Consider the following 20,689-nt stretch of genomic DNA (forward strand, 5'->3'; position numbering starts at 1 on the left):
CATCAAAATCACTTGCTTTGTGAGCTCGTTTCACCGTTGGTGGCCTTCAAATCCACACCGGATTTAAGAATCCAAGGTTTTTCCGTCTGTCGGTTTTTGAAAAGCTTGTCTACGCCGTTTTCCTAAAGAAAGTAAAAAGGTCAAATCTGAGGTGTGTTTTTTTGGGAAAGACTCAAGCGTCTCTTCTTCCATTTGGCGGACACACGTTGTTGTGCGGCTCTTGAAAAAAATGCGTCCGGCCAGCAGCCAATGAGAGCCTCATGAAAAACGAGAGCGTCAAATTGCTTGTAGCGCTTTTATTGAAAAACAATGACGTCATGTGGTCACATGATGACGCGGGAAAACAACAAAAACTTTCAAAGTTAAGAGTTCACTCGTATTTACACAGCAGAACCGAGACCGAGCCGAGACCAGACCGGGACCAGCTGATCACCGAGCACCGTTTCCTGTGCCCCGGAGGGGGCGGGGCCGGAGGTCAGGCCAAAAATGGACTATTGGTCGTCTTCATCCTCATCGTCTTCGTCGTCTCTCTTCCTCTTGTCGCCTCGGAGCGCCTCGTCGTCTGGGGAGTCGAGGGCGACGTCAACCTTTGGCAAAATGGCTAAATTCCCAACAAACTAACCTTCATCGTCGTCCTCCTCTTCCTCCACGTAGTCGCCGTCGTCTTCCTCGTCCTGAAGGCAAAAGTGGCACAGGTTCATTCCATCGTTGCTTGGACACATTTCGTCCGTCCACTTTTAAACTAACAAGATGGCCGCCAACTGCCGTGTTGTCGCCGCTGTCTTGTCGAGTCGACTCACAAGACTTTTTGCTGACAAATGAGCCTCGACACTCTTTGTTGATTGCAAAAATGAAAAACATTTCGCTTCATGCTAACATACAATGAGAAAGGCCATTGGCAGGCTAAACGAGAGCAGCTAGAAAAGTTGCTTCCTTGAATTTGTTCTTTACACTTCATGTGGACCAATCGGATGGCGCAAGTCCCACCTTTGGCAAACACGCTGAATGCGAAAGTGCTTATTTGCAGCCGCAAAAGGATTTGGGTCAAAAGTTGGGTTCCTTTTTTGCCCTCACCCACCTGGATGCCCTCCTTCATCAGGTACGACAGCCCCACCTCCTCCTCCGAGACATTGTCATCATCTTCCTCCTCCTCATCATCATCATCATCATCATCATCCTCCTCCTCCTCCTCATCATGTGGACCGGCGCTATCGTCCTCGCCTGCAAAGCAAAAGCTTTTTTTTCAGTGTCTCTTCCAACTTTTTGTGGGCGGGAGGGATGCCCGATACCACTTTTTTTCAGTCCGAGTACGCACCGATACCTCTGGTACTTTTGATCTGTAAACATGAAGACCTTTCAGACTCTTTTTGCTCTCTTAGCTATCAGTGGCTGGTATCGACAGCCTCCACGAGAACCCGATACCTTCAAAGAAGGCCAGCATCGGCCCGATATGATTCGTGTTCTCGGTACTTGCCCGTCCCTGCTGTGCAGTGTTTTTGCATTTGAATTCCTTGTTACCGTTATCGGAGTGTGGCGCCCGGTTGTCGTGGCGATCGTAGCCGTCCAGATAGGCGACGCTGGGCAGGAGGCGGAAGACGGCGTGGCGGTAGTCGTCCCGCGCGCTCACCTCGCAACCCGACACGTCCAACGCCTTCAGCTTCTTCAGGGGCTCCTGCGGGCGGAGCCAGGTCAGCGCAATGCCGGCTGCGCAATGCCGGCGACTTCCTGCTTTTGCTCACCAAAGCCTCCAGGGCGGCCATGTCGCTGATCTTGTTGCCGCTGATGTTGAGGTGCGTCAGGTTGGGACACTTTTGGGCCAGCGCCTCCAAACCGCCGCAGATGGCGTTGTCGCTCAACTCCAGCTGACAAGCAGAAAAAAAAGAAAAAAGAAATGCATTGTAAAGTCGGAAAGACCGCCGGCGTTACGTTTGTTCTACAAAGACTTTTGTGTCGGCGTCTTCGTAGAATGCCAAGAAAAGCTCGGACGCCAGTACAGATTTCATCGTCTCAAGGCAGGTGACAGGAAGTCCCACCTTGTGCAGTTTGGGCAGCGAAGGCAGTTTGGAGAGCGACTTGAGGCCCACGTTGGCCATGCGCAGAACCTCAAGAGATGAAAACTCCTCCGTCACGCCGTCCACCTCACCGTCTCCCGAACGGCACGTGTCCAAGGCCAGCACGCACACCTGAACAAACAACAACACGACCATCAGCAGTTGGACGGTCACCATGGTAACCGATCCAACCGGAAGCGCCGAACGAGCATGACAAAGTTTTCGCGCCAAAGAGAAGTCAAGCGCTGCTTTTCAGTCACGTGATGAGGACTGGAAGGCGCGAACGCATAGCTTGAAAAAAAAAATGTCGGAAAGGTGCTAAAGAACACAAACGTCGTCAACGTCCCAGTCCATAAGCACGACTCGGACTCGATGCTGGCACTGGGACACATTCAAAGCGAGCAAGAAAGACGACGACGAAAGGAGACATTTGCCGGCGGTCGCCGTGAACGCACCTCAACGGGACTTCTGTCCTTCAACTCCAAGTGGACCCTCTTCTTCATGTCCATGTCGAGTAGGGCGAAGTTGGCGAGAGCAAAAGAAAACAAATGTGACGCTCGCTATACGAAGAAGGCCAAAGAAGCGCAACTACACCGCCATGTTGGACACTCGCCGCCCAACCACGCCCCTACCCGCCAACGCCAATCGAATCGCCACAGCCTCGCCTCCCATTGGTTAATCCTCGCACTAATCCCGCCTTCCCGACCAGAGATCTTACTTTGAGAAGATCTTGAAATGCAGCGTTACTTTGGCGCCATTTTGAAGAACTCTTTTTATTTTTTTGGTAGAAATCTGTTGTAGAGGAAATACTATTTTCTCTCTGCTGGAGACAAACGAGTGGAACTGTGCGAAATTTTGGTTGACGTCAATATTTCACACAGGTGGAATATTATGACACAAATATTCCACACATCTTGACGGCAAAAGATGCAGTCTAATAATAATTGATAGTGCAGCACATCAATGGAGTTAAGAAATAATCACGGCACTGCTTGAAGTCCGAATGGAGTTCGTAATGGCTTCCCTCGCTTCCTCTTTCTCTCCCCCCTCCCCTCTCCTCATCATGACGATTGAAAAACTATTCCACCTGGGATGAGGACTTGTCGTTCTGTATCCCGCCAGCAGGGGGCCAGAACATGGAGGAGGCGTGGCCATACCTGTCCGCACCTGCACGGACTTGACTTGACGCTCCGTCTGGGTCCAAAGCAGCGACAGTGATCACAGCAGCTAAGTGGACTCATGTGGACTCATGTGGACTGGTCTGATCTGGAGTGATTTGTGGCTCAACTTCAACTCTCCAGGAAGTGACAGGCAGCAGTAGACATGGTGAGGATCAACACGTCATGTCGACACGCCCTTCTCTGTTTCGCTGACCCGTGTCCTGATTGTGGTTGTGGTCCTTGTACTGGTCCCAGTACTGCTGCTGCTTCTGAGTCTCTTTTGAATGATTATACTTGTGGCTGGCTGTGCACGCTTCTGTTCCGCAACTTTTTCCTTGACTTATTTCTGGTTTGTTTACCCAAAGATCAGAAGATCAACATGAACATGTTTTAAATACCAAACGTTGGGGGGGAAACAAACAACAAATGATAAGACAATGGAACACAAAGTTATTTTGGCATACAGGCTCTTGGTGTCAATGCTGACACACGCTTGTACATACTTAAACAACCCGAACTACACACACACACACACACACACACACACACACACACACACACACTGGCTGAGTGTGTAAATTGTGTTGTTTTGTGTCCACAAACATGAGCCAACAGGACTTTGGAATGCTGCAACTTCAGGAGGGGACACGCCTGCGCCTCACGTTTATTGCTACTTTCCCGGAGACATTTTGAACCTTTCAAGTTAAAAACAACAACAAAAAAAAAAACATTTTCAGTTTGTCTTCAAATGTCAAAATGAAAATGAATGTCTTCACTAATGACCCTTGCACTGGTGTGTGTGTGTGTGTGTGAGTCGGCGTGTGTAACATTAAAGTGGCTGTGGTTGCCCCGCCCACACAGGGCAGCAAGGAGCGCTATCATTGGCTGGCTCAGGACGCGAAGGTGAGCGGCGTGGACGACATGGTGCTGCTGTCCAAAATCAACGAGGACGCCATCACGGAGAACCTCAAGAAGAGATACATGGACGACTACATCTTTGTATCCTCAACGCACACGCACGCGCACGCGCACGCACACGCACACGCACGGCCACTTCTACTGCAACCCTTGACCCCATTTTCCAGACCTACATTGGACCGGTTCTGATCTCTGTAAATCCCTTTAAACAACTCCCATATTTCACAGAAAGGGAAGTGGACCTCTACCAGGGAGCGGTACGCGCACACACGCACACACATTTCTACTGTCGTAAAAATGTCATCTCAGGTTGAGCTTAGGTTGTGATGTTGATCAAATGTTGTGTCGTTGACTGGCATTTTGTTGCCGTCTTTCTTTGAAAATGCCCTTGACTGGTTTTGAAAGTCCAACGTGTCTTCGAAAGCAGCCGAAGAAATTGAGGGCGAGCGTAGCGGTCCACAAACGAATGCGGTCAAAGTCAATATCGCAAAATATCACTTTGTCATCTTCGTGTGAGATCAACTAGGATCAAAATGGCTCCGTGGTCGTCCGTCTCCCAAGCGGGAGCTTCGGGTTCGCATGGTCGACCCTCGTGGTCATCGTGTCCTTGAAGACAAACACGGCAGCAGTCGACCGCTGGTGTACGAACGCGTGTTTGAATGTGACGCTTACACGGTGGCGACCGATCCAAATCACACTTCTTTGAGCAGCACACGGTGGCGACCGATCCAAATCGGTCCATTTAGCAAAATGTGTGTGGCAACAAAGGCGGAGTCTTGACCTCCAAATGCTCTTTGTCCGTCTGCGGGCTTGAAAAACGAGTCGCGGCCCCGTCAATCGTCGACTGTTAGCAAGCTACGCTAACGTGTGGTCGTCACGCGGCTCGTGACCTTGACCCACCTGATGACGGGTCAGTGGTCAACCTTAGTGAACTGGCGTGCATGTTGATGATGTCACGTGTCTCAGGCCCAATACGAGAACCCGCCTCACGTCTACGCGCTGGCCGACGACGTTTATCGCAACATGATGATTGACAGCGAGAACCAGTGTGTCATCATCAGGTGGGCGGGACTTAACGCCACTAATGTTTGCGCTTTGACTTCCCGTCTGACTTGTTTGCTGGTCCTCAGTGGCGAGAGCGGCGCCGGGAAGACGGTGGCGGCCAAATACATCATGAGCTACGTATCCAAGGTGTCAGGGGGAGGCGACAAGGTGCAGGTGAGTGGAGGGGGCGGGGCTTGAGATGAGGCGGGGTCAAATGGGTGTGTGTGTGTGTGTGCAGCACGTGAAGGACATCATCCTGCAATCCAACCCCCTGCTGGAGGCCTTCGGGAACGCCAAGACGGTCCGCAACAATAATTCCAGCCGCTTCGTTAGTATTCGCCACGCACGCACGCACGCACGCACGAGGCGAGGTGGAGTCCGACGCACACGCATGACATGCATGACACGTGCCCCTCCCTGACAGGGAAAGTACTTTGAGATCCAGTTCAGCCGCGGCGGCGCTCCCGACGGAGGAAAGATCTCCAACTTCCTGTTGGAGAAGAGCCGAGTGGTTTCGCAGAATCCAGGCGAGAGGAACTTCCACATCTACTACCAGGTACCAGCAGATGCTAGCAGGTACCAGCAGATGCTAGCAGGTACCAGCAGATGCTAGCAGCCAGTTAGCGCCCGCTCCTACCGGCCATTGCCAGTTGCCGGCAGCTCTACGCCAGCTCCGCCTCCTGAACTCTAAGCCAACGTTGTGAAACTGCGCTTGCCTTTGACCTCTGACCCTCAGCTGCTGGACGGGGCAAGCGGGGAGCAGAGGGAAAACCTTGGGGTCACGACCCCCGACTACTACAACTACCTCAATCAATCGGGAACGTTCACGGTGGAAGACGTGAATGACAAGAAGGAATTCTCCGACACCTTGGTCCGTTTGTCCCTCGCCGCCTGTCGGTGCGTCCGTCAGTCTGTCAATCTCTGTCTCTCTCCATCTGGATCGGTGCCAGGACGCCATGTCGGTGGTGGGCCTGTCCACGGAGGACCAGGATTCGGTGGTTCAGCTGGTGGCGGGCATTCTCCACCTGGGCAACCTCAACTTCCGCGAGGAGAACAACTTTGCGGTGGTGGAGAGTTGCGACTGTAAGTTGTGGGAATTCGCGGCGGCGTGTTGCCGGCCGCTGTAACGCCGGCCGCTGTAACGCCGGCCGCTGTAACGCCGGCCGCTGTAACGCCGGCCGCTGTAACGCCGGCCGCTGTAACGCCGGCCTGTGCGCCCGCTTCAGTTCTGGCCTTCCCGTCCTTCCTGCTGGGGATCCCTCAAGACGCCCTGTGCAGCAAACTGACCAGCAGGATCCTGGACAGCAAGTGGGGCGGCAAGACCGAGTCCATCTCCGTCACCCTCAACACCGAGCAGGCCTGCTTCACCCGCGACGCTCTGGCCAAAGCCCTCTACAGCCGCCTCTTCGACTTCCTGGTCGACGTCAGTCCGTGCCCGCCAGCGCCCTGGGCTTCCGCCTGACCGCTGACCCTGCGCGCGTGTGTGTGTGTGTTGCCGTCAGTGTGTCAATGGAGCCATCCAGAAGGATCAGGAGGAGTTCAACATCGGCGTCCTGGACATCTACGGCTTTGAGATCTTCCAGGTAAGACGCACACGTGCACGCGCCGGCGCACACACGCTCCTCGCTAATCCCGCTCTTGTGATTTTTAGCAAAACGGTTTTGAACAGTTCTGCATCAACTTTGTCAACGAGAAGCTGCAGCAGATTTTCATCCAGCTCACGTTGAAGGCCGAGCAGGTGTGCCGCGTCCGTCGCCGTCCTCACAGACCACTCCCACATCTTGCCTCGCTCACCTTCTGCGTGCGTGCGTGCGTGCGTGCGTGCAGGAGGAGTACGTGCAGGAGGGAATCAAGTGGACGCCCATCGACTATTTCAACAACAAAGTTGTGTGTGACCTCATCGAGTCCAAACTGGTGAGTTGCAAGTCGCCAACATCAAAATCGGCTTTTCCGCATCACGTCACGTTAAGATTTCCATGTCGATGTTCGTGGAGATTCTCGCTCAGCTCCGCAAAAGGTCCATTTTGCCAAGCGGACCAAAAGTTTCCTTCACTTCATGTCAGGAGCGGAATCGCCCCGTTGGTGTCACATCGCTCACTTGTTTTGTTGTTGCCAGGTAAGGCACCGAACGCACCAATCAACCGCTGAGGACTCAAATGAAGTCGTGGATTGGCTGATGTGAAGCCGGCGTCCAGTCATCATTTTCCCGTCCGAGTCATAATGCGTCAATGCAGATTGATCCGTTTCAAGCAGACGAGGGGATGGCGCGTGCGTGGCCGCGACGTACGCCGCACAACTCGGAAGTAGCTTGTGTGTGTTTTTGCTTTTGTGTGTGCGTGAGACGCGCTTCTAGTAACGGAATAATTGGTTGGTTTAAGGCCTGCTTGTTGACATCTCATGCGACAAACTCGGACGCTCTCACGTGTTTTTGCTTAGCATTAGCAAGTGTAGCATTGGCGAGGATGAAGCTCCTAGCATAGCATTAGGGAGGACGAAGCTACAACAAGCGAGTACTCACGACGTGGATGCATTTCGACTGATTGAATGGATTGGCGGCGTCCAGCGCAGGATTCGAAAACTGCATGAAAATTGCATGAGATCAAATTGTGTTTGTCTTTTGTTGGACTACGAAGCGTTTTTGGCTACGTGAGCGATTGCCCTCGCTTCGGTAGGTCACGGCTTGAGGTGAACGCCAATCTGGAGTACTGACGATGAGCCCGGGCACGATTGCCAGCTGACTGCCGGCTGAGAAACGTCTCTTTGTCGGTTGTAAGATGACCTTTCACCCCAGGGCTTCGTCAGACTGACTGAAAACAAACAACAACGGCACAGACACAAACGGGGCGAGTCCCGCTTGGAAGTGAAGAAGCTGAAATGTCCTCCAGTTGAACGCGTGGTCCTTGCGCTCCTTCCCAGAATCCTCCTGGCATCATGAGCGTGCTGGACGACGTGTGCGCCACCATGCACGCCAAAGGCGACGGCGCAGACCAGACGCTGCTGCAGAAGCTCCAAGGTCAAGTTGGCTCACACGAACACTTCAGCAGCTGGAACAAAGGCTTCATCATCCACCACTACGCCGGAAAGGTGCGCCGCCGCCATGCAGTGACGAGCCATCCGTCGCTGGCGCCGTCTGATGAGCCGTGTGCCTCGCTCAGGTGTCGTACGACGTCAGCGGCTTCTGCGAGAGGAACCGAGACGTGCTGTTCAACGACATCATCGAGCTGATGCAAGGCAGCGAGTTGTAAGTGGCGCGCGCACGCGAGCAGCCGGCCGTGGCGGTGACCTTACTGACCGCGCTGTGCCGTTACGGCAGTCCCTTCATTAGAGCGCTTTTCCCCGAGAACCTGCAGGCAGAAAAGAGAGGACGTCCGAGCACGGCCAGCAGCAAGATCAAGGTGAGCGTCCGTCGGCTCCACCTCGTGGATCGACCTCATGACGACCTTCCTCTGGCGTTAGAAACAAGCCAACACGCTGGTCCAGACGCTGATGAAGTGCACGCCTCACTACATCCGCTGCATCAAACCCAACGAGACCAAACGTCCTCGGGACTGGGAGGACAAGAGAGTGCGGCACCAGGTGGAGTACCTGGGCCTCCGCGAGAACATCCGGGTCCGTCGAGCAGGATATGCGTACCGCCGCCCTTTCAACAAGTTCCTCCAGAGGTCCGAGAGAGCGCCAGCGAGAGCGCCAGTGCCGGTGGCGGCTCACGTTGCCGGCTGCCGCTAACCTGTCCACCATGCAGGTACGCCATCCTGACCAAAGAGACGTGGCCCACCTGGCAAGGGGACGAGCGGCAGGGCGTCCTGCACCTGCTCAACTCCGTCAACATGGACGAGGACCAGTTCCAGCTGGGCAAGACCAAAGTCTTTGTTAAAGCTCCCGAGTCGGTATGAAAAAAGCGGCGCTATGAAAAGATTCTGGAAAAGTCCGGATCCAGCTGAGCTGGCGTCTCCTGCAGCTCTTCCTGCTGGAGGAGATGAGGGAGCGCAAGTACAACGGTTACGCCCGGGTCATCCAGAAGGCCTGGCGGAAGCACGTTGCCGTCCGCAAGTACGTGAAGATGAGGGAGGAAGGTGAGACCTCATCCGTCGCGCGCTCTGCAGATGGCTCCTCCCCTTTTTCTTTTTTCCTCTCTTCCTCTTGCAGCATCTGACGTTCTGCTGAACAAGAAGGAACGCCGCAAGAACAGCTTGAACCGCAACTTTGTGGGCGACTACATCGGCACCGACGTCCACCCGGAGATCCGGCAGTTTGTTGGCCGCAGGGAGAGGATCGACTTTGCCGACGTGGTGGTCAAATTTGACCGCAGGTTCCGGGTCAGACGCACACTGAACTCGGCGGCTCCTTGACAGAAGACGCGCATTTGGCACCGAGTCCTTTTTCTTCTTCTTTCTTTCTTTCGAGCAGACGGTGAAGCGCGACCTCATCCTCACAGCCAACTTCTTGTACCTGATTGGTCGAGAGAAGGTGAAGCAGGGGCCAGATAAAGGTCATATCCAGGAGGTTCTCAAGAGGAAGATAGAGCTGGGCAGCATCCAGTCCGTTTCCTTGAGGTACGAGTCCAGGCTCAGAATTGCATGACGGGACTTGAACTGGGTTTAGAAAAGGAAGCCCAAAAAAGGACGACGACTGAAACTTGTTGCGTTTGTTCAAACAAACAAAGTGCGTCGATCATATTCGGCCTCACAAGTGCTATTGGAGTGTTTTCTGCAGTTGAGTTTGTTGTTGGGAACGAAAAGCGTGTGAACGAGGCTTCATCTTTGTTCGTGTGCGTCTCTCGTCCAGCACTTTGCAGGACGACATCTTCATCATCCACCAGCAAGAGTACGACAGCGTCCTTCACAGCGTCTTTAAGACCGAATTTCTCAGTCTGCTCATCAAGCGTCATCACGAGAAAACTCAGAGGAATCTTCCGCTCAAGTTCAACAACCTGTTAGTCCCCAAATGCGTCTCGCTAGCTCGCTAGCGAGCTCACCGCGTTCCATCTTTCTTTCAGTCTGGAGTTCAAAGTCAAGAAGGGAGGCTGGGGCCCGTTTAGCTCATCGGGTTCCAGACAGATCCAGTTCCAGGTAGGTCAGGGAGATGAGGCAGTCCTGAAACCCAGTGGGAAGGTTCTTCACGTCTCCATTGGACCGGGTCTGCCCAAAAACTCGCGTAAGCTCCAAGCGGCCTCGTGAGTGCTTTCCTCAGAGTCTCCTGAAGACTTGCCTTCTGTTCTCAGGACCCACAAGGAGGGACAACCGCAAGAGTCTCAACAGAGGAAATTGGCCCCCGCCCACCAACCAGAACAATCCGGGTACCGGAACATTCTGCCGTTCGAATGATGTCGAGTGCGGGGCTGATTTGCCCGCTTGCCTTCCTCAGGCCTTCGCAACGAGCTTGTCAGGACCCGCCAAGGAAGCTCCGCCAGAGGCTCATTGCTGAGGCAGCAGTCCAGCATGGAGCAGCCTAGTCTGCCCCGACTCCAGAACCAGAACCGGCACGACGGCGGGCCCGCTAAGCATGTGGACATGGGCTTCATGAACGTCCCGGACCAGGGCGCCGCCGGGTAAGCTCGTTACCGACTGTTGAGCCCGCTACGGGCGGCGGCTGCTCAAGGTGGGAAAGCCCCGACAAGTTCCGCGGTTTCAACGCGGCATGCATTTGGCATACAAACACAAGAAAACCCGTCAACGTCCTTGGGATGCGTACCGTGACCCTCAGATCCACAAAAGCCACGATGACTGGTGACCCCATCTTGACTCGAGGTGCCCGAGAGTCACCGTCAATCGGGGGACGCCCGCCACTGTAGTCCGAGTAGAACATTTGACGTGACTTGGAACCTGCCAGAAAAAGGACCAAGTCGACCGACACCCCTTCAGCGTCACACCTTTTTATCTTTGCCTTTAGGCTGCAGCGGCGGCGTTCCAAAGAGGTGAAGCCGGTCCCCGGAGCGGGTCGACCCAAACCGGCACCCAAACCCAAGCCTCGTTCCCCGCAGTGTCGCGCCCTCTACGCTTACGACGCCCAGGACACGGACGAGCTCAGCTTCAACACGGACGACGTCATCGAGATTCTCACCGAAGGTACCGGCGGACGGAGGGAGCCGCGGTTCTCGTCTTTTTTTCCGTCCGCCGCTGTCCTCGTCTTTTTTTCCGTCCGCCGCTTTCTCCGTCCGCCGCTGTCCTCGTCTTTTTCTCCGTCCGCCGCTGTCCCCGTCTTTTTCTCCGTCCGCCGCTTTCTCCGTCCGCCGCTGTCCTCGTCTTTTTCTCCGTCCGTCTTTTTCTCCGTCCGCCGCTGTACCCGTCTTTTTCTCCTTCCGCATCCTCGCATGCAGCACTGCAACTTTTTAGCAATCCAACAAGCAAGTGATCGACTTCATCTCTTTCCTTCTCTTCTTCTTCTCCTCGTCCTTCCAATTCTTCTCCTTTTGCTCACTTTCTTAAAATAATACATTTAATTTATAATGCTTTTTACATGGCAAGAGCTCAAAGGGCTACAAATAGAAAAGATAAAAACGGTGTGCATTTTTAGTTATTATAAAAAAAAAAAACATCTAAGAGAGGGGACCACTTGGATTCTTCTTCTCGTCCTCCTCCTCCGTCTTCTAACGATCAGACGTTTGTCGTTTAGACCCGTCGGGCTGGTGGTTCGGACGCCTTCGCGGCCGAGAGGGAATGTTTCCCGGAAACTACGTGGAGAAAATCTAGACGCTGAGGTCAGAGATCACTGACTCGTTTTTTGGACTGTTTAAGAAGAAAAACAACTCTCTTTGCAGCTGACAGCTGTCAGTCATCACCCCCAGGGGTCAGAGGTCAGAGGTCAACATTTGGCCGCCAGTTGGACGTGAAGCGGGCGGCTGTGGCGTGTTGCCATGGAAACTGGAGCAGATGTCAATGTGAGGCGGCGAGAGTGTTCATGAACTTTCATTCAAGCGCACACAAATCAACTAAGTATGCAATAAATAAGCAAATTGAGATACTACACACCTTTTGTTCTTTTTAAGCACCCAACATCAGCCGGAGGTCGACGACGCTGAGTAAAGTGACATCAAACTCTGCTTGTTTGCAAAGGAAAGACACATTTAGTTCCAAAGGCACATTTCAGACTCAATGGGCTTTAAATGATTGAATGTTCAACATTTAAAAGCACTTTCAAACCTAAGAGCTAAACTGACATATTTATAAATACATGGGAGAAAGACAGTTTACTCAGAGAGTGTACAGTGCAAATAAAAGATTTCAAGAATGCTTTAAATGGACTCAAATTCAAAGCATGAGAAAAAGAATATTTTTGAATAGTCTCTTTAAAAAAAAGCATTATTTTCAAAAGACTACATTTCCCAGAGTTCCATACTCCAGTTCCGATATGTTGCTTTCACGTGCTGGTGGAAAATGTGCGTCCCTTCCGTCCAATTTGAAGTCACAAGCATTTTTTGATTTTGTTTTGTTAAAAAAAATGTTTTAAACACTACAAAAACGTTTTGGGCACGCAGCACGTGTCCGTACAGACGACCATAAAGTGAGAATATTTGCGTATCATGACGTCAGTGTGTTTGCATATATGAAAAGAACAGTGAAAACAAGGTCGTTTACAAACAACATCCAGCTGGAAAGCCGGCGACACGTGTATTGCTCTACAAACACGACACGTGTGGCCTTAGAAACCGTGTGTGTCACGCTTCAGTAGCACGTTAACAAAAACTCCGAACCGACAGTCTTTTTTTATTTTTTTACAAGTCCAGCTTTTAGTACAACGCTGTCGCATCTTGATGACGTCACCATTGCGCCTAACGACGAACAAGGTTATTTGCAGCCAACGCTTACAAGCATAATAACTACACTACTGGCTCGGACGAATGTCAAATATGGAGCTGCTATGACTCAACAGAAGACGAAAGAAAATATTCCGATTGGAAGAGGACCGTGAAGGCAACGTGACCTTTCACACGCTCGTTACTTTTTGGTCATTGAGCGAGTGTGGACGCTTACGCGACACACACACATTCGATTACTGCACCCGAGCCGTGCGTGAACCATGGACGACTTTCTCTCCACTTGCCACGCAGCCGTCAAGGTAGCACGCGCACGCACACGCACACGCGCGTGTAAGCGGTAATTGAAAGTGTGGAAGATTTACACTTCGCCCTCTAGATGGCACTCGTGCATTAGCAATGCGAACGCGAGTTTGTCCAAATCTCGCGAGATTACACAATTTTGGAGCTGCGTGAATCGAGTCATGAGTGAGCGCAGACAGCCTGTGTCCAAATTCACAAGGCTGGGTCCTCCGAAGGCCGACTGTCGGCTGCATGACGTCACTCCCGGCGTGACTCGACTTGCATAAGAATGGTTTGTAAATGCTGCTTGTCGACAGCGCATTGACCGACACTCCATTCACGTGTAAGTCTGTGCGTGTTGTCGAGTCGCGCCAGGAATGACGTCATGCAGCCGACAAATTCGGCCTTCGGACGACCCAGCCTTGAGAATTTGGACACAGGCTGTCACTTGCATATGAATGATTGATATCATATGGTGTGAGTGAGCCCAAATCGCTAAAGTTTAATGGCGGTCAGTCACGTGTGGCAGCTGTCAATCAATCACATCAGAGACAGCTTGAACGCTAACGTGCGCTTATATCTGGGTGTCGCCCGTCGGATGGCAACCGATGGATGCTGGATGTTGAAAATGGGATGACGTTGGATGCCAGCTGTCGGATGTTGTTTACGGGATGTCCTTCCTTCCCCCAGGCAAGCGCCGAGCTGCCGTCGGGCCGTCCGCTCCACGTGGTTCTGGGAAACGAGGCGTGCGACCTGGACTCCATGGTGTCCTCGTTAGCGTACGCCTACTTCCTGTCCAAGGTGAGGGCCGTCGGCGCCGAAAACACATGCCATGCGACTGAGCGGCGTCCTTTTCTGGGCAGACGTGCGGCGACGAATCGGCGCTCAGCGTGCCGCTGCTCAACATCCGGAGGGAGGAGCTGGCGCTCCGGTCGGACAACGTGTTCTTGCTGCACCAGGCCGGCCTGTCTCCGGACTCGCTGCTCTTCCGGGATCAGCTGGACTTGGAGGCGCTGCGGCGGGCGGGTCGCTTGCGCCTCACGCTCGTCGACCACAACGTCCTTCCCAGGTACAAAGCAGCAATGACGAACGGCGATTGCCGCGCCTACGGTGCGCACAAGTGCTGCAAGTACACGGCAAAAGCTGCAAGCAGTCGATCAGGTGTCTGTCCTTGCAGTTCCGATGCCGACCTTGAGGGGGCGGTGGTGGAGGTGATCGACCATCACGCGCTGGAGCGAGCGCCTAGTCCCACCTGCCCCGTTACCGTGGAGACGGTGGGCTCCTGCGCCACCCTGGTGACCGAGCGCCTCATCCAGAAGGCGCCGCAGGTCCTGGACCGCCAGCTGGCGCAGCTTCTCTACGGTAAGCGGCCCTTCGGCCCTAAACCAAGCCACCCTCTCGTGAGTGAGTGATAAGCGTCCGCCGTGTTGCTTAGCGACTATCCTGACCGACTGCGTCAACATGGCGCCCGCGGCGGGCAAAGTGACGCCCAAAGACAGCCAGTATGCTGCCGCCCTGGAGGCACGCTTCCCCTCCCTGCCACCGCGCGCCGCTCTCTTCCAGGCCCTGCACAACGCCAAGTTTGACGTGTCAGGTGAGCCGGCCCCGCCCTCGCCCGCCGCCTCTTTCGTCACGCGTGACCATGTCATGGTCTTCAGGCCTCAATACGGAACAGATGTTGGTGAAGGACATGAAGATGCTGAAAGGAAGTTTGTCCATGGCCATCTGCGTACTCTTCCTGCCGCTAGAGGTCGGTCGGTGCTCTCTCACGCGAGCGGCGCGAAGGATACTGAGTGTGTGTGCATGTGTGTGTGTGTGTGTGTGTGTGTGTGTGTGTGTGTGTGTGTGTTGACACGCGCGTGTCAGGCCTTCCTGCAGAGGGCGGAGCTGGAGGCAGAGCTTTCCAGCTTCTGCCGCAAGTTGGCTTTGGACGTGTTGGTGTTGATGAGCATCTCTTTCACCGAGGACAAGCGGCCAATCAGAGAGCTGGCACTTTTCAGTCACAGCGCCCCCTGCAGGGAACAGGTACACTACGCATGTGTCGGCGCAGCTGCCAAAGTGCAAGATGACGGCAGAGCAAACGGGAGGCAAACTTTCCTTCATCCAGTAGAAAAATTTGTTTGCTTGTCGGAAGTGCGGCGGCGGCAAAAAGAAAAACAACACACACCGACTGCCAGCTAACGAGGACTTGACGTCCAAATTAGAGCCGCTCCAAAACGGCACACGATGACAATCAACATCATCTGAAAGTGTCGCAGGCACCTTTGCTCTTTGTTCATCATCTTGCTAATGCCGTGACACGGGCCAGTGCACCTCTCGCACCACCTTTCACGACCTCTCTCATGACCTCTTTCATCACCTCCCATGACAGGTCAGCCACTTCCTGGAGCAGGCGGGCGACCCCGCCCTCGACCTGCGGCCAATCAGCAGCCCCCATGCCGGCGTGGCAGCCTATCACCAAGGTGAGACGCGCGCCTGCCAGATGCCAAAGGGTGTCACGCGGCACCGTTTTAGCCACACCCCCAAAAATCCGCTGAAGACAATTGCAGACGTTTTCATCACTTTGACGTTCACAAAACAAATCCATTCAAACTTTTAGTCTTCAAAAACACACGTTTGTCCCGGTAACTTTTGGACTTTTTGTCCACTTTTAAATGGCTGCGACTTTTGGTGTTGAATTGGCGTTGGGCGGAAAGAAAGTTTGAAAACGGAAGTGGCGGCCACCGTGGCTGACTTTGCTGCGTGCGCCCTTCAGGGAACGCGTTGGCGTCGCGCAAGAAGCTTCTGCCGCTGCTCAAAGACTTTGTGAGGGCGCGCGACGGCCACCACGACGGCGAGGACGACGGCGAGGAGGGCCGGGTGCCGCCCACGCCCGCCAACAGCCTGGTGGAGGGCTGCCCCCTGGACGCCGGCCCGCCCCCCATCAGCGCGCACGCCCTCCATGACATGTTCAGCAAGATGGCGCCTCACTGACCGCAAGAAAACATCAGCCCATCTTTTACCAGCATGCAAAATAAAAGCTTTGACGGGCACTCAAACGCATCAGCGGCTTTAGCAAGTCCGCCGCGCTTTTCAGAGAGGTTGCGGGTCCAAATCCGGGCTCTCGCCTGCCTGTGTGTTAGCATGTTGTCCTCGCCCGTGCGTGCCAGCGCGGCTTTTCTCCGCTTTCCTGCCGTTAGCGAACGGTTCCGGGTGGCCCCGCCTCTCGCCCCAAGACGCCTGCGGCCCGTCGCCAGAAGAAGCGCTCCGGAAAAGGAAGGAAGGAATTGCAGATGGTCAATTCCATTTTTAGACAAACCCAAAAAGAACGCTGATAAACTTTTCATTTAGGCTTTCCACTCCAAAATCAAACATCCAGGATCCAAAATATTGGAGCCAGAATATCGGCGCCAAATGTTTTTCCACCGCAACCTGCCCAGTCGAGAACCCAAGTCAGTAAAAACCCAAACCAAAAGTGTCGTGCGTGTGTGCTTTCAAGGGGCGTGGCCTACTGAGTGATGCCAGGAGCTGATTGGCCATGTGGGAGCGTCCCTTCGCAAGTTCCTTGCCAGTGTTTTCATGTAGTTTGCTTTTGTCCTGTGGAATAAAGAGCGAGCGTGGCTCTCCTTGCCCACGTGCGCGAGCATCACAGTGCCTTCATCGCTCACTCGGCAATTTTGAGTTTAGCAAAGTGGCAAAATGGGCCAACTGACGGCTCTGGTCGTAAGTCAAAAGCGCTCACAAGTCAAGTTAACGCTAATTTGTGCACAAAGTTGAAATTTCAACAACAAATGATTTTGTGTATGAGGCTGTATTTGAAACATTTGAGTAAAAAGTCAAGGTTGAACATGAAAAGGAATAAAAAAAAACTTGCGTGGTCTGGTCCGAGTGTCGCCATGGCAACAGCACAAAGGTTTCAGTAAACGGCTTCGTCCATGTTGTCGTCGCTTTCGGCGCCAAAGTCTTCGCCGTTGTCGAAGTAGGACATGATGTAATCCGTCTCCTGCCACAAACGCACGGTGACCTTTCAAAATAAAACATCTTTGTATTTGCGTGCGTGCAAGCGCTCACTTCCTCCAGCTCTTCCTCGTCGTACTCCTCGTCCGCCTCCTGATCGTCCTCCTCCTTCTTCTTCTCCTCCTCCTCCTCCTCGTCGGAGCTGCGCTGCCCCTCGGTGGCCAGCGTCTTTGCGACAAGCGTGCGCGTCGTTGAGTGCAATTGGCCTTTTTGGTGTTTGGCTGGCTCACCTCCAGTTTGACCAGCGCGTCCTTGCCTTCTTTCTTGCCCTGGTCCGCCTGAGCTGTGGCTGGCGCGGCTGTCGGCGCTCCTGACGTCAACCACAACGTGATCATCCGGTTGCAATGTCATCAAGTGGCTAGCGTGGGCCGATAATTGATTGCGACAGTGACGACAAGCGTCAGAAAAAATATTGCGCTGTAAAAATGACAGCTGCAAAATGTCCTTTTTTAAAAACAATATTTGGGGAAACACAAAGGGCAATTTTTTTTCTCCTTTAACGCAAATTTCATTTTTAAACAAAATATCGAATCTGTGGTACATTAGGAAACGTGTAGCATCTTATGTACAAATAAAGAAATGAATGTTAAACTTTCTTCTTCCTTTTTAATTTTTTTGATTTTTTTTTTTTAAATGACAACATAAAGGCACTCATGCAACCCGTTTACCCGGCCAGGAGTCAATGCAATCAGATTCAAGTTGACTGCAGCTCAACATGCACAATTGCTGCGTGTGTGTTTGTACGCACTGACCTTTTTTCCGGGTTCTCCTGAGACACAGTCGGATTTCTTTTGGGAATCTCTTCCAGTCTGGACAAAAAAACAAACTTTGGTGAGTGACATGACCAATGATGATTGTTTGTCGAGGCATTGGAGATCAACAAAGCAGCCTGGGAAAATGAAAGTGCGCACGCACACGCACTGAAGAAAAACTCTCAGATGTGGTTGGTTGCGCCGAATGTAAAAAAACACGATTTGTTTGTGGCGCTGAAATGCTCGCTTGAGTCTTGAATCAAAAACGAATTCCTTTGATTTGTTGGCAAGAACGAAGCATGTGGAATTTCCTTGGAGGACGTCCGATGAGTTTGCTCGTCTCACTTGTCTTCAAGTTTGTCAAGCCTTGAAGTGAAAGGGAAAAAAAAAAGGCAAAGGATGCCAGTTGTTGTTTTCACACGGCCAACACGAAGCGGATGACGGCCAGCGATGGCAAATCCGGGTCCACACTCAGCGAAATGCTTCCACCTGTTGTGGCCAAATGTTGTGAAAAGTCCAGTTGCAACTCGAGTCCCGAGAGAGCGCGTGTACCTGTGATCCAGTCGCTCAGCGCGTCCGTCTGCTCGCTGGAGTTGAGATATTTGTCCGAATATCTTTCCACATCTGAAAATCAGATGAAAATCAAAACATGGATCTCACATTTGTCTGGACATACGAGGTCGCTGACCTGCATGTGACCTGTGACCCGCGTGCGGCTGGAGGAAACCCGGCCGCGTCTTCATAGCGCCTCGGAACTCCTGCTTGAGCGCCAAAAGGTACTCGGCCTCCTCGCCGCACGCCAGGGGGAGGGGCTTGCGCTCCATGACCTGCGTCACACAGAAGAAAGGTCGAAGGTGAAAGGGAGCGCCCGCCGGGCAATTTCCGGCGACGCGCTACGGGGCGGCGCGGCTCACGGGAAACAGGGCGCTGGGCTGCTGCACGGACAGCAGGAGAGGTTCGAGAGGTCCTCTGTTGGTGGCAGCGCGCTCGGCGCCGGCGCCCGAGCCTCGCCGGCCGCGACCGCGTCCCGACATCTCACCTACCGTCCGTCTGTGCGACAACAGGAGAAGGATGACTTTGTTGGCAAGGGAGGCGGTCGCCGTGGCAACGCAAGAACATCAAAGGCAAGCTTCTGTTTTCATGCCGCCGTTGCCGTGGTAACAAGTTCAACCTTCAGCAGCCACTGATGAACAAGTGACTTGAAAAAGTTGAAGGGGTGCCGACACTTTTTCAACAAATCACCCAAAGCAGGACTGGGAAAACATTTGTGTCCATTTTATTACAAAAAACGAAAGCATTTGAACACATTTGAATTCACCAATTTTTGTGGGGGTGCAAGTGAATGCAACAAATGTTCCTGGAAACATTTCAATATTTCTATCCAAAACGAAATGGTTACGGTTCATGATATACATATATATATATATATATATATATATATATATATATATATATATATATATATATATATATATATATATATATATATATATATATATATCTGTCCTGTGGATAAAAGTCGCATAGTTGAGAAAGACACGCTAGCGGAAGGAAACGCATCACGTTCATTTTCAAAACAATGTTGGTGTTCATGTTCATTTGAAGCCGTGACGGGATGAGAGCAGTGCACACACAAAGTAGGATTTCTTCTTCTTCTTCTGGCCACCATGTGAATAAAATTCAAGTTCAAGCAGCAGATCTTTCAAGGGCTACACTTGGAAATGTGCAGTATTGTAATCACATGGTAATAACGTCATCCAGCCGGCTGGCCGGCCAGCATGTTTTCCGACAGTGGAAGCTGAAATGTTGTCGGCAAAGCTTTCTCCTTTTCAACCAAAGTCTTACTTGGGCTGAGAGTCGTCAGTCGGCTGAAAAGTGGACGCGTTTAGGGTTAGGATTTCGTAGTTTTCCTCGTTACGCGCCGGCCGCCATCTTCTAATTGTTGGTGCTTCCGGTTGTGTTGACCGTTCAGCCAGTTGGACGCCACCTGCCGGCGCGCTGCAGCATCACAGCTAACCGACGTGCCTGCGTGGCGGCCATGTTGGGAGGGGCGACGCGGGCCTATCAAAGGCCAATGCACTGACATCGATTGCTCGTTTCTCAACCGACTTACACGAGGTTTACTTGGTCTACTAACCTGCCTCGCCCGATTAGCTTCTTGCCATCAATTCCTGAAACAGTTTAGGGTTAGGGTTATTCTTAACCCACACTGCACATTGTTGCAGTACTCCACCACTCGAAAAGCACAAGTCCAAAACAACCCCAATGTGGGTTCCAAATTCAAATTGGACTACTTGGGTCAATTTGATGGAACTTTCTGGGTTCCTTTGTACCAAAAAGAAAAGAACAATTGGTTTTGTACACAATGACCCCAATTTGGGGGGTTGTTTAACATAAAACAATCTCCTTTTTGTGGGCGATAAGTGCAAAACAAGCCAGAAAGTAGTGCATGGAATCATTGTTTTTACTGACTGGTTATTGGAGCTGGACATCCATACATACTTGCATGAGTGGCGTTGAACAGTCTTGCACTGCACTAGGCTCAAGGGCACTATGGATGGTAGCACATGCAAAGTTTTTTTTGAAGAGGTATGACGATGACCTGCATCCCTTGCACAAGTGCCATTGTACTGTCAAAAGTGCACGAGTGGCCACTTGGTCCTCACTTGATGATTCGCTCGGCACCGCTTGCTGCTTCACAGCTGTCTCGCTTGGCACCACAGCAAGCGTACG

At 52.5% G+C, this 20,689-nt stretch overlaps 4 protein-coding genes across 15 annotated transcripts; 2 read left to right on the forward strand and 2 right to left on the reverse strand.

Annotated features, from left to right (window-relative positions):
* Window positions 1–281: 281 nt before the first annotated feature.
* On the reverse strand, window positions 282–3,093 carry LOC144058495 (acidic leucine-rich nuclear phosphoprotein 32 family member D-like). The gene is made up of 7 exons (XM_077576991.1): window positions 2,507–3,093; window positions 2,034–2,183; window positions 1,740–1,862; window positions 1,519–1,672; window positions 1,079–1,221; window positions 623–674; window positions 282–562 (listed from the first exon to the last, which is right to left on the reverse strand). Exons 1-7 carry the CDS (start codon window positions 2,558–2,560, stop codon window positions 492–494), a joined length of 747 nt encoding a protein of 248 aa, XP_077433117.1. The 5' UTR covers window positions 2,561–3,093; the 3' UTR covers window positions 282–491.
* On the forward strand, window positions 2,824–12,138 carry myo1eb (myosin IEb). 4 transcript variants are annotated; one of them, XM_077576978.1, is made up of 28 exons: window positions 2,831–3,377; window positions 4,073–4,210; window positions 4,297–4,386; window positions 5,096–5,190; window positions 5,260–5,347; window positions 5,412–5,501; window positions 5,598–5,729; window positions 5,910–6,044; window positions 6,124–6,256; window positions 6,400–6,596; window positions 6,676–6,756; window positions 6,825–6,911; window positions 7,001–7,087; window positions 8,090–8,257; window positions 8,329–8,414; window positions 8,487–8,568; window positions 8,630–8,835; window positions 8,916–9,060; window positions 9,132–9,246; window positions 9,320–9,489; window positions 9,581–9,726; window positions 9,959–10,105; window positions 10,170–10,327; window positions 10,395–10,469; window positions 10,538–10,721; window positions 11,063–11,238; window positions 11,786–11,870; window positions 11,931–12,138. In XM_077576978.1, the coding sequence occupies exons 1-27, from the start codon at window positions 3,375–3,377 to the stop codon at window positions 11,860–11,862; spliced, it is 3,291 nt and encodes a 1,096-aa protein (XP_077433104.1). In that variant the 5' UTR covers window positions 2,831–3,374; the 3' UTR covers window positions 11,863–11,870; window positions 11,931–12,138. The 4 variants fall into 4 exon arrangements, 3 of the variants coding, with proteins under 3 accessions (XP_077433103.1, XP_077433104.1, XP_077433105.1); XR_013295446.1 differs by having other exon boundaries at window positions 2,824–3,377; window positions 11,063–11,870; XM_077576977.1 differs by having other exon boundaries at window positions 2,824–3,377; window positions 11,063–12,138.
* Window positions 12,136–19,909, reverse strand: LOC144058494 (DNA-directed RNA polymerase III subunit RPC7-like). Of its 6 annotated transcripts, XM_077576990.1 has the most exons (9): window positions 19,802–19,909; window positions 18,871–19,006; window positions 18,645–18,783; window positions 18,509–18,580; window positions 17,957–18,013; window positions 17,435–17,514; window positions 17,259–17,372; window positions 17,062–17,190; window positions 12,150–12,209 (listed from the first exon to the last, which is right to left on the reverse strand). In XM_077576990.1, the coding sequence occupies exons 2-8, from the start codon at window positions 18,988–18,990 to the stop codon at window positions 17,104–17,106; spliced, it is 669 nt and encodes a 222-aa protein (XP_077433116.1). In that variant the 5' UTR covers window positions 18,991–19,006; window positions 19,802–19,909; the 3' UTR covers window positions 12,150–12,209; window positions 17,062–17,103. The 6 variants fall into 6 exon arrangements, with proteins under 6 accessions (XP_077433113.1, XP_077433114.1, XP_077433116.1 ...); XM_077576987.1 differs by having other exon boundaries at window positions 12,136–12,209; window positions 17,062–17,372; XM_077576988.1 differs by having other exon boundaries at window positions 12,140–12,209; window positions 17,259–17,514.
* Window positions 12,846–17,799, forward strand: prune (prune exopolyphosphatase). 4 transcript variants are annotated; one of them, XM_077576981.1, is made up of 9 exons: window positions 12,846–13,228; window positions 13,899–14,009; window positions 14,072–14,277; window positions 14,386–14,570; window positions 14,644–14,802; window positions 14,867–14,958; window positions 15,075–15,233; window positions 15,580–15,670; window positions 15,964–17,799. In XM_077576981.1, exons 1-9 carry the CDS (start codon window positions 13,190–13,192, stop codon window positions 16,179–16,181), a joined length of 1,260 nt encoding a protein of 419 aa, XP_077433107.1. In that variant the 5' UTR covers window positions 12,846–13,189; the 3' UTR covers window positions 16,182–17,799. The 4 variants fall into 4 exon arrangements, with proteins under 4 accessions (XP_077433107.1, XP_077433109.1, XP_077433108.1 ...); XM_077576983.1 differs by lacking the exon at window positions 12,846–13,228 and adding an exon at window positions 13,398–13,500; XM_077576982.1 differs by lacking the exon at window positions 12,846–13,228 and having other exon boundaries at window positions 13,571–14,009; window positions 14,692–14,802.
* Window positions 19,910–20,689: the final 780 nt, after the last annotated feature.

This window comes from Vanacampus margaritifer, chromosome 9 (assembly GCF_051991255.1).
Source record: "Vanacampus margaritifer isolate UIUO_Vmar chromosome 9, RoL_Vmar_1.0, whole genome shotgun sequence".
Taxonomy (NCBI): domain Eukaryota; kingdom Metazoa; phylum Chordata; class Actinopteri; order Syngnathiformes; family Syngnathidae; genus Vanacampus; species Vanacampus margaritifer.